General features: G+C 43.8%; 1 protein-coding gene across 1 annotated transcript in view; it reads left to right on the top strand.

Moving 5' to 3' along the window:
• Positions 1-12133, top strand: part of IWS1 (interacts with SUPT6H, CTD assembly factor 1) — an 801761-nt gene that overhangs the window by 542560 nt on the left and 247068 nt on the right. Inside the window, exon 13 of the mRNA XM_044070501.1 lies at positions 5354-5471. Within this exon, the coding sequence (XP_043926436.1) occupies positions 5354-5471 (118 nt within the window). The remainder of the gene's footprint in view (positions 1-5353; positions 5472-12133) is intronic.

The following is a 12133-nucleotide window of genomic DNA, read 5'->3' as shown; positions in this document are numbered from 1 at the left end:
CTCCCAGGGTATTCACCAAATGTCTAGCTCCTGCCATTGCCTTTTGCAGGCAAAACAATGTACAGATTTACCCTTACCTGAACGGCTGTCTCATCCAGGCAGACTGCAAGGAACTGCTCCTGCAGCACCTCTCATTTGTAAAAAAAAAAAAAAAACCTACTCACCTCTCTGGGGTTCACTGTCAACGAAAAGAAATCAAAACAGACACCTACAAGGGAAATCATATTTCTGGGAGCCTTACTGGACACACAACAGCAAATGGCCTTTCTGTCCCCAGAAAAAAAGAAAGTTTACTACAAAAATACTTCACTACTCTGGCCTCCCAAACCCAGCTTTCTGCCAGGAAGTTCCTACAAGCTCTAGGGTACATGGCCTCATGCATCCTCCTAATTACCTCTGGCCAGACTTACACATGAGGAAAATTCAGTGATACCTAAAGAACCTATGGTATCAACACTCACAATCTCTGGAAACCTCCCTGCTTTTATCCCTTGCATAAGATCAGAGTTCCTCTGGTGGGCCCAGGCCTGGGCTCTGAACAAGGGACTTCCATTCTCCCTCCGTCCATCAGACCAGACCATAACTACAGATGCTTAGGACATAGCCTGGGGTGCCCACCTAGAAGCAGATGTGCCCAAGGTCTCTGGGACACACAGATACTACTCTTGCACATCAAAAGGAAATTATAGCAGTACAACACTCTCTGGCATCTTTCAAACCCTACCTCAAACCAGGGGTTCTTCTCATAAAAACAGACACCACCACAGTCATGTGGTACATCAACAAACGGAAGGTTTCAATCTTACCCCCTGTGCTGACTAGCCATGAACCTGTGGCTAGCAGCCTCATCCATGGGACTTCATCTTGCAGCCCAATACCTACCGGGCATCAACAACACCCTGGCAGACCACCTAAGCAGAAACCTACTGGACCCACATGAATGGCAAATCCCCAGAGACATTTTTCTGCAAATTACCCACACATGGGGGGCACCCTAGGTGGACCTCTTTGCCTCTCATTTAATTCACCAAGTACAGAAATTCTGCAACAGAGGGAGTACCATCACCTGGCCTGGAAGGTCAATGCCCTGACCTTCCCTTGGAATACCCTCTTTGTGTATGCATTCCCACCTCTACCTCTCATTCCAGAAGTATTAATCAAGATAAGGGAGGAAAAACCAAGAGCAATGCTCATTGCCCCAGACAGCATTGGTACCCACTGCTATGCAGCCTATCTCACCAGCCCCCCCTGGCAGCTAACTCTGATACCTCACCTGCTATCCCAGGAGGGGGGAACAATGCTGTACCCAGACCTTCATTCACTCAATCTCTCAGCATGGCTTATTCTACCAAAACCAACAAGGAGTCTATGCTAAGCAAGCAAGTCCTTGACATCATCACAGAAGCCAGAAGGCCCAGCACCAGAAAATTTTACGAGGGAAAATGGAAAAGATTCTGCTCCTGGAGGCAGTCCAAGGGAGAGACATACATCTGCCCTCCATTCCCCTTATTCTAGATTATCTTGCTGAGCTTCTTAATAAAGCTTTCTTCTTTTCCTCCATAAAGAGCCATGCCTCTGCCATCTCTGCACACTTTGATACAGAACAGCCATTGTTCTCCCACCCTCTTATCAAACAATTCCTTAGAGGAGCCTCTAATATCAGGCTTCCCAAAAGACAGACCACCCCAGTCTGGAACCTGAACTATGTTTTAGAAAAGCTTAGTCTGCCTCTCTTCTAGCCTGCAGCATCCTCAGAACTAAAGTACCTGTCTTGGAAGACTGCCTTTCTCCACCTGGCTATTACTTCAGCCAGGAGAGTGTCAGAGCTTAAAGTCTTAATGGCCATTGAGCCATTTATCATCTTCCATGCAGACAGGGTTTCCCTGAGAACCAATCCCTCCTTTATGCCAAAGGTGGTTTCAGATGTTACCCTCAACCAGGCCATCCACCTGCCCACCTTCTCCTCCTTCCCTAACCCGCAGAACAAGGGGGAAATGATACCGCATTCTTTGGATGTGCACAGGCAACTCAGATTTTATCTGGATCATACAAAGACATTCAGGAAAACTGAGCAGCTCTTGGTCAGCTTTAAAACAGGGGCATAGGGGAATCCAATATCCAAACAGATCATTTCCAAATGGATAGCACACTGCATCCGATTTTGCTACTCCTTGCATGGAAAACCACTCCATAGGACCATCAGAACTCATTCCACTAGGGCAACCTCTACTTCCACAGCATTCCTTAGAGGGGAAACCACCAAGGACATTCTGGGAGCTGCCACATGGACTTCAGTCCACACCTTCACCAAACATTACCATCTGAACCTATTCTCAAAAGCTAGGGCTGGGTGTGTCTCTGCAGTTCTGCAGGGCATGCACATGCAATCTTAAAGTTTCTATTAACCTCCCACCCTTCTTCTCAGCTTTGGGAATCTTCCCAATGGTTAGGACTGCAGCAGTGAAACATGAAGAACATAATACAATTGTGTACACTCCCCATAAATATAGATGTTCGAGTGTGTTCACTGCTGCAGTCATGCTTTCCCTCCCTCCTTCCCCCTGATGTCTGCTTTCCTTAGAGCGAGAGATATTTTTATGGGGGTCTCTGACCCCAGGACAACTAATAATTATAAAAATTGGACTTCTTTGGTTGGTTAAGGCTAGAAACACTGAGATAATGGCGTTGCCTGCTCTCCTTTATAGCTCGGACGACCTGACATCACCCAGCAAGCGACAGCAGCTGACTCACAAAACTTTGACTCTGGTATTCAGTCCGACTGAGGGCTACCACAGCATGGATAAACCCAATGGTTAGAACTGCAGCAGTGAACACACTCAAACATCTGCATTTATGGTGAGTGTACACAAATGTACTTTTCCTATTCTAAGCCCTTTTTAGGGAAGCTTGTATCGAAGGTCACCATTGCTCGATGGATTTGTCAGTGTATTATTCTGGCATATTCAGCTAAATGTTTACTACTGCCAGCTCACATTAAAGTGCATTCTACTAGAGCTATGACCACTTCAGCTGCCTTCTGGTCCAGAGTTTCATTGGATGATATTTGCTGTGCGGCTACTTGGGCATCTTCGCATACTTTCATTTCTCATTACAACTTGGACATTCTATCCAGGAACAGGGCATCCTTTAGCAACACCATGCTCCGAAATATCCTTCCATGAGGGCCTCCCAGGTTTTTGGTAGCTGGGGACTCTGTCCCACAGGTTAAAGAGCAAATGAAGACAGCAACTTCAGATAAAGAAGTTGCGTACTGACCATAACATTCCGTCTAAGTTGCTGCTCTTCATTTGTCTTCAACCATCCCTCCCTCCTTCACCCTTCCTTACGTGGGCTGTGTGGTGGTCTGGCCAGAAGAAACATAGTCAGCACATTGGCATACAGTTGTTCTCCTTTTAATGCTTCTGGAGACATGTTATGGGATAAGATCTTGGGTCAGGTTGGGATGCTATGCATAGCAGCAAACTCGATCTGAAGGGAGGAGGGAGACGGGGGGGATTATGGGTAGGGGTGGAGCTTAGATCAGATGCAGGAAAATGCAGCTGAGTCAGATCTGTCCTGGATCCGAGTACCCACTGGTTGAAGACAAATGAAGAGCAACAACTCAGATGGAACGTTATGGTGAGTACATAACTTTTTAACTGGTATCTGTCAATCCGCATGGGTGCCAGATAACTGAGAATTTATGTACATTCATTTTTTATTCTTTTACAATGGAGTTTTTTTTTTTTTTTTTATGTACTTCACCCTTTCCACTGATATCCATGATATTTCTGAATATTCAGAAGAATTCTCCAACATGCATAAATACATTTATTTTATTTTATTTTTATTTATTTATTTATTTGTGGTTAGTACCTTTGGCCCAACCATTATTGGTTCTCCCTTTTATGGAATTGGCAAAGGACAATTACCACACGTTTTCTCATTGTGTGGGCCTTCTCAAACAGTACAGGGGGAGTTTGACTTACCCCAATCTATTGCTTCTTGAATTATATGCCCGGATTCTTCTTAGGCACCTCTTTTTTGAGGGTGTGCAACAAGTACTAAATTAGGCTATGGTATTCTATCCATAGGCTACTTCAGCAGTGGGAATGATGAACATTGTACTGTAGATGTTCAAGTTCCTCACTGCTGTAGTAGCCGCACCTACCCACAGTCCCCCTAATGGTGCATTGGGTATTATTTTTTGGTTAATTCAGAATGAGTATGCTACTTGCTACTCGAAAGCTCTGAAGATTTTCCATTCTGACTGTTACTTTTTCCTCTTCGTAGCTGGCTAGTCAGCAGTCAGAGTGGATCTGTGAGAAGGGATCCAGAGATTTTGGAGGTTGACCAGTTGCTGTGTCTTGGGCAAAACACCACCCATGGGGTGTTGCAGCGATGAGGAATTCAAACCTGCATTGTTATGGGTAAATGCAACTTACACATCTGTACTGTCTGTGTTAGGAAAGACTGGATTCCCTGTGGAGTGAGGAGTATGCTAGCTAATCTTTGGGTACCATGAATGCTAGAATCAGGGAGTAGGTTAAGTACAGATTGGGAATCACCGAATACCACATTTAATGAGGAGAAGTACACAGAGTACAATTTGAGAATATTTACAGCATATTTTAAGTGAGAACACGGAGTGTAAACTACAGTAGATAGTCAATTATCCAAATTAATTGGATCCAAGGGTAGTTTGGATAATCAAACTGTCCAGATTATCAAACATATAACTGAATTGTATAAAAAAAACTTTTAGAATCTCTTTTTTTGTTTTGTTAATATCATGCAGGGAATACACTTTTCAACCATTTAGAGATTCCAGTGGATAATAAAGAATATTTTTCACACACAAGCATGCTACAAGCTCAAAAACATGCACAAGGGAGTACGTATAATGTTTACATATTCAAAGTTTGATTTTTCCTACCAGAAAACATTGGAAGGCTCATTCGGTTAATTGACCTTTCAGATAATCGACTCTTTACTGTAGAAGTTATGCATCACATAGATAGCAGGGGTGGTATTTGTTGAAAAACGATGACATTTGAGTAGCAGAGTGATTACAAGAAGGTAGATTAACATACGAGATGTATTTAATTTCACCTGTAGTGTTAATGTTAATGCCTGCTGTTGCAGATGGTGACTGAACACAGTTTTTGTTTTTATTACACTTTGGGCATATATATCTGTAACGTGCATGTCTGTCAGAAGCAGTGCACATGAATGTTGAGAAGTACGTTTAGTACACATAGTGGTTAGGAATTTTTGTATTTGATGGGGGAAATGAGGCTACTAATATTTGTATTTTTTTTTTATTTATTTGTTTTTTTAATACTGTGTGCAGATGAGTGGTCAAGACCAATATTTGGACTCACTTCCAACTTCAAGGGGATGAGCAGGGAAGAGAGAGAGCAACGTGACATTGACCAGATGCCACTTCGTAAGCCGCTCACACCTAGTAGGTATGTGATGCTTTATCAACTTTTTTGCATACTAATCATATGTAGTCATTAGCTGTTCATGTGTAATGTGTTCCTACATATAGCTTTTTCATTTGTAAGAACATTTTAATTGTGATACTTATTTGTAATGTCATGCAATTTTATGTATGCCCAGCTCCATACTCTTCCTTATAGTTTGCTTGAGGACCTAGTTTCTGGAGATAATGAATATTTCCTGTTTTGAGTTCACTTTTTCCCTTTCTAAGCCATTTGGGGAGAGACTCAGTCTTATCTCAGCATTTTGGTTAGGTTTCTGCTTTGCAACACTGTGTTCCTATGTCATGGAATTATGGCAGTTTGTGTCTCTGCTCTGCCTCTCCCTGTCAGCGGATGGGCATGCACATTCTCCCCTGCCAGCATCGTCAGGAATCTAAGCCACTAACTGAACTTGGGTTGCTGGCTTTGTCATCGGGGCTTTATCCCTTGGTCTCACCAGCACTGGCTAAGCTCTTCCGTTTTGAACTGAATGTAGCTGTTTTGTTCATGTTGTTTGTCATGTATTTTTGTTTGGCTCTGGTAAAGAGTTTAACTTGACTGTGAACTGTCCGACCATTAAAGTATATTTCATAACTGTGGCCATCATCTGTTGATTTGGCGAATGGTAACTGAATAGACCTATGCCCAAGCATAGATTGACCTGGTAGTTTTGTGTGAACATGGCCTTCACTTTGAGACCTTAGTTAAATGTGTACATCTACCCATAGCCTTTCTGATGCTGATCTGGACCGGATGATGAGAAGGTTCATCCAGCCCAGATGCAGATCTTCTATTACTCAATTTTCTCACTATAAGTTGTTGCATCCATCTAGGGGTAGGCATCCTTTGGCTCAGCGGTGCTCGGAATATTCTTCCATGATGGCAACCCAATTCAGGTAGCTGGGGACTCTGTCCCACAGGTTGCAGACAAACAGATATCCCTACTTCAGATTTGAAGTTATGTACTCACCATAGCGTTCCATCTGAGTAGGTGTATTCATTTTCCTTCGATGTCTTTAGAATTTGCCATACAAGTCTTTTTCATTCAAGCTATAGCTTTACTGAAGTGAATTCCATACCTGATATTCTGTCACTAACACATTCATGATCAGTTCTGTTTGTCACAGATACACAGATATTTTATTGAACGGCCCTTTTTTGTACCCATTCCTTTACTTACAAAATGTTGATTTAACAAGAGTCCTCCTTGGTAGTGGCTCATCCTTTAAACAAATTAGGCACTATTTTCTTTGAAGCTGCTAAGCTTAGAATGCAGGCATGCATACCCAGAACTAGCGTACTCCATAATGGTTCAAACCAGCTGCATAAGTATGTTTTACCCCCAAGCCAGCAGTGTATTTTTTAATGACTATGCTGGGAATCTCAATTCTGTTTCACATCAATTAAAGCTTCTTGAGCTCATTGTTTTACAGTTTGTCCTTGTGCCCAGCAAATTTTTAGTTATGGTCTGCAGTGGATTTGCCTGCATTGTTTTGTGGATGCGCACGTTAAACACTGCAGTAAATGTCAGCTTTTCATTACTGCGATGTAGATGCTGGAGAGAGAGGATGTTCGTGTTTCACTGTTGCAGTCATTACAATTGGGTTATCCTGCTGGCAGGCTTCCCGCAGTCGGCCCGAGTTCCAAAGTCTATGTCCGGCATCAGTTGCTGTCGCTTCCTCCCTGACGTCAGTGTGCCAGGGGTATAAAAGATGCAGCCAATGCCATTTTCTTCAGTCTTTCTTGCTGCGTGGTGCCCGAAGCAAAAGCAGTTCGCAAGTGCCGGTCGGCTGACTCCTGAAGTTTTTCAAATTCGAATTTCAGATCCGAAGTCTTCATTAAAGCTAAGTACCCCATTGGCGAAACTTTTTTTCTTGCTTCAGACCGATGTCAGAAAAAGTTAATAACTGTATTTCTTGTGGGAAGCAAATACCACATAAGGATTTTCATTCTTACTGTATTCCTTGCCTAGGCCCTGACCATAACGTTGCTAGTTGTCGGTTTTGTGCTAGATTTAACCAACGCACTATTAAGCGTCGGTACGATTTTGCATTCCATTTCTTTGGCAGAAGATTTAATTATATAATGCTGTCGGATCAGCCAACTACCAGAGTTTACAAAAAACGAAAAGAAAAGGACAGGCATCTGAGATCCAAAACCGACGACGAGGCTTCTTCCAGGCCTGTCGCCGGTTCTCAGTGAGGCGCTTTCGCAGCCCCTGACGCCCGCTATGTCAGAGCCACAGGCCGCTTCCGACTCCCATGTGGAGCTGACTGGGCCTCTAGAAACTCAAGGTATTGGACACGCGGAAACTATTCCCTCAGATGGGTCCGGAGCCGCTGAGCAGGGATTGGCTTCTGTGGGTATTTTCAGGCCTACACAGTTATATGTGAAACCTACTTCAGCTACAAAGGCAAAGACTAAAGCAACTCTAAAGACAAACAAGTACAGCATTCACCTGGACAGGCCTCCATGCCTAAAAAACAGATGCTTAAAATGGCCGAAGACCTTATTACTTTAATCAGGGGTTCCCATCCCCCTCCTGAAAAGAGACCTAGGCAAGAGTTAGAATATGAATCTTCAGACCAGGTTTCCATTTCCTCTGATTCCTCCTCTGAAGAGGATCACTCTATTCCTCCCTATGAGGATTCGGATGCTGAAGAATCTATCCCTTCAGCCTCTCCTCCTGAGGATTATTCTTTTGGGGAAACACTGCATACTATGAGGGAGCATTTCCACTGGGAGAACCAAGACTAGTCAGAATCCAAGAAAAGGCGCAGAGACTTACTTTTATTGCCCCAGCACAGCCTCCTTGCTATCCCGCCTGTTTTAGACATTGTAGATTATGTATTTTCAGAGTCCAGTCTTTCTCCAGACTCTTTATCACCAGCCCCTGTTAAGCCAGACAGATACTATAGGATCCTGATTCACATAAATTTCTCTATAAGAACCCTGCAGCTGACCCAGAAACCATCTCTCAGGGTCCCAAAGGGGTCAAGGCTTCTAAAAACCCTATCCCCTCTGATAGGGATTCTAGGGCCCTAGACAGATGGGACAAAAAGATTTATACCTCTGCTACCTTGGCTGTAAGAGCCTTAAATTGCCAATTTCATATGCTTACGTATCAGCAATATCTTATGTCTTTGCTTAAACAGAAAATGCCAGCTAATACAGAATGTGCAGACAATAAAGAAATGCAAGATTTATTGCATGCAGCTGAACAAGTTGGAAAGCATACTTTGCAATGTGGTTTTGATTCTCTTGAGGCCTTCTGCAGGGCCGCTGTTACAGGTTCTGTCATTAGGAGGCATGCTTGGTTAAAAGAACAAAAATTTGCCAGATCATGTTAAAGCAAGACGCTTCTTTACAGCATGATACTTTGTTTGGTGCTAAAACAGAAGAGGTGTTGAAGAAAATGGAGGACAAAGCTAAATCTATGCAAACAGTCAAGGATTTCTTGCAGGTACAGCCTCCCAGATTTAGCAGGAACTGGCCTACAAAAAATTGGTCCTTTCCAGTGTCAGATAGACCACAAAGGGGCAGATACAGACGCCCCAGAGGCAGATCACAGCCCCAAGGCTCATACAGGCCTAAACAATGGGGTGCTTCTACCTCCAAGAGCGGAGAGGAAAAATCACAGCCATACAGGAAACGGTCTCAGTGACTTTCCACTTCCAGCACCAAGCACTTATGGCAGCCCCTTTGGGGGGAAAACTAGCACTTTTTTTCACAAAATTGGCACATGATCACCCAGGACAAATGGGTTCTAAATATAGTTTCACAAGGCTACAGGTTCCACTTTCACACCCTGCCAAGGCAAAACGGTTTGCCAGACTTGCCACACAATCAGTGGGCAGAGGCACAAAAACAAGTTTCATCCCTCATGGACATGAGGGCCATTCAACAAGTACCAGAGCAAGAGCAGGGACAAGGATTCTATTCAAGACTGTTCTTGGTACCCAGAAAAGACAAAGCCTGGAGACCAATACTGGACCTATCTATTCTAAAGACATATCTGGATATTCCAAAATTCAAAATGTTGACTCTACAGCAGCTTTTGCCCATGTTGGGCGAGAAGGCTTGGCTTGTGACTTTAGATCTAAAAGAGGCATACCTGCATGTCCCAATCAGACAAACATGCAGAAGATACCTCCGATTCAAAGCTGGCTCAATGGCACTACCAATTCTCTGCACTGCCCTTTGGCTTATCTGTTGCTCCCAGGGTCTTCACAAAGTGCCTGGCACCAGTAATTGCATTCTGCAGACAAAGAGGAATACAAATATATCCTTACTTGGACGACTGCCTTATTCAAGCGGAGAACAAGGACATTCTACTACAGCATCTGGCGTTTGTAAAATGATTACTGACACGTCTAGGGTACACAGTAAACGAGAAGAAATCAAAACTCGTACCCTCTCAAGAGATAATATTCCTGGGTGCAAGCTTAAATACAACTGCCCAGATGGCTTATCTCACGCCAGACAAACACAGACAATTGACTACTTATTTCAAAATGTTGGCAACAAAGACTCAGTTATCTGCAAGAAAAATTCTGCAGGCCTTGGGTTTCATGGCATCCTGCATTCTGCTAATTCCATATGCAAGACTGCATATGAGGAAACTTCAGTGGTATCTAAAAAGTGTTTGGACTCAACATTGCCACAGCCTGGAAACAATAATTACCCTCATTCCTTGCCTGCAACAGGATTTTCGATTGTTGGCAAAAGCCTGTCACCACAACACGTGACAGCCATTCACCTTACCCACAGCCAGGCAGACATTGACAACTGATGCATCAGATTACGCCTGGGGGGCCCATATGGCACTAAAATGTATTCAGGGCACATGGTCCGCAAGTCAAATGCATCTACATATCAATCAAAAAGAGATACTAGCTGTTCAGAATGCCCTGACAGCCTTCAAGGATCTACTTCATCCAGGACAACTACTAAAAAAGACGGACAATACTACAGTCATGTGGTACATAAACAAGCAGGGAGGCACACATTCCTACCCCATCTGCAGGCTAGCCATGAACTTGTGGGACACAGCATTGACTTACCAAGTACATCTGCAAGCACAATTCCTGCCAGGAAGGACAAATACTCTGGCAGACGAACTAAGCAGAAACCTAATGGATTCCCACGAGTGGAAATTGGATCCACAAGTCTTCAGCATGATAACAAGGACCTGGGGATCCCCGGACATAGACCTATTTGCCTCCCCTCACAACTACCACCTACAAAGATTCTGCACCAGGGCTTATCACAAGCAAGCATGGAAAGTGGATGCTCTATCTTTCAGCTGGAAAAATCTAACAGTATATGCCTTTCCTCCCCAAGGTACTCCTCAAGGTCAGACAAGAGAAACCAAAAATGATACTGATTGCCTCAGACTGGCCCCGCCAGCACTGGTACCCAATCCTAAAGAGCTAGTCTCACTGCCCAGCCTGGACATTACCTCAAATTCCTCACATATTAACCCAACAAGACCGTCAGATACTGCACAGCCAACTCCAGATCTTAAACCTGACAGCATGGCAAATAATGTAGCCTCTCAAGGCACACCTCTCTAAAGGCAGTGATGGATGTTATTTTGGAGGCCAGGAGGCCTAGTACCAGAAAATCTTATGCAGACAAATGGAAGAAATTCTGTGCTTGGAACCAAGCACAAGGTATTGACACGATTGTTCCAAATATTCCTCAGATTTTGCAATACTTAACTGAGATGCTGGACAAAGGCCTTTCCTTTTCATTAATTAAAATTCATGCCTCTGCCATTTCAGCTCATTACAATACAGAACCACCTATTCTTTCTCATCCGTTACTAAGGCAGTACCTCAGAAGGGCCAAAAACATAAGACCTCCAAGGAGAGCACCAGTACCTGCATGGAACCTCAACTATGTCTTGGAAAAACTCACACTGCCTCCGTTTGAGCCAGCCTCTGCAGCTGATATTCTTATCCTGGAAAACAGCTCTGCTCCTAGCAATAACCTCCGCTAGAAGAGTCTCAGAGTTACAGGCACTCATGGCTGTGGATCCTTTTATCATTTTCCATCCTGACAGGGTTTTGCTGAGGACAAACCCTACATTTATGCCTAAGGTAGTGTCCAATGTGGCCCTTAACCAAACAATTCATTTGCCTACTTTTTATCCAAACCCACAGAATAAGGGTGAGAGGATTCTGCATACTTTGGACATTCACAGACAGCTACGCTTCTACTTGGACAGAACCAAAGCTTTCAGAAAGACTGAACAACTTCTAGTGGCATATGCTGCAACATCACAAGGAAAGCCTATCTTAAAACAGACTTATTTTAAAGTGGATAGGCCATTGCATTCATTTCTGCTATTCACAGCATGGCAAATCAGTGCCTAAGGGCATTAGGCCACATTCAACCAGAGCAGCAGCCACTTCAGCAGCCTTCCTCAGAGGAGTACCAACCAAAGACATCTTAGAGGCTGCAACTTGGAGTTCAGTGCATACCTTTACAAAGCACCATCACTTACCTCTCTACTCTAAATCCAGGGCAGGCTTTGCCAATGCAGTTCTGCAGGGCCTGATAGCCTCTCCTAATCCTATGTAGCTCCAGCCTCCCAACCTTAGCTTTGGGATTCAACCCAATTGTAATTACTGCAACAGTGA

The sequence above is a fragment of the Protopterus annectens genome, chromosome 4.part1 (genome assembly GCF_019279795.1).
Source record: "Protopterus annectens isolate FY-2018-M chromosome 4.part1, PAN1.0, whole genome shotgun sequence".
NCBI classification, from domain to species: Eukaryota; Metazoa; Chordata; order Ceratodontiformes; family Protopteridae; genus Protopterus; species Protopterus annectens.
Note: the sequence above shows the minus strand (reverse complement) of the source record. Positions and strands in the feature narration are given on the sequence as shown.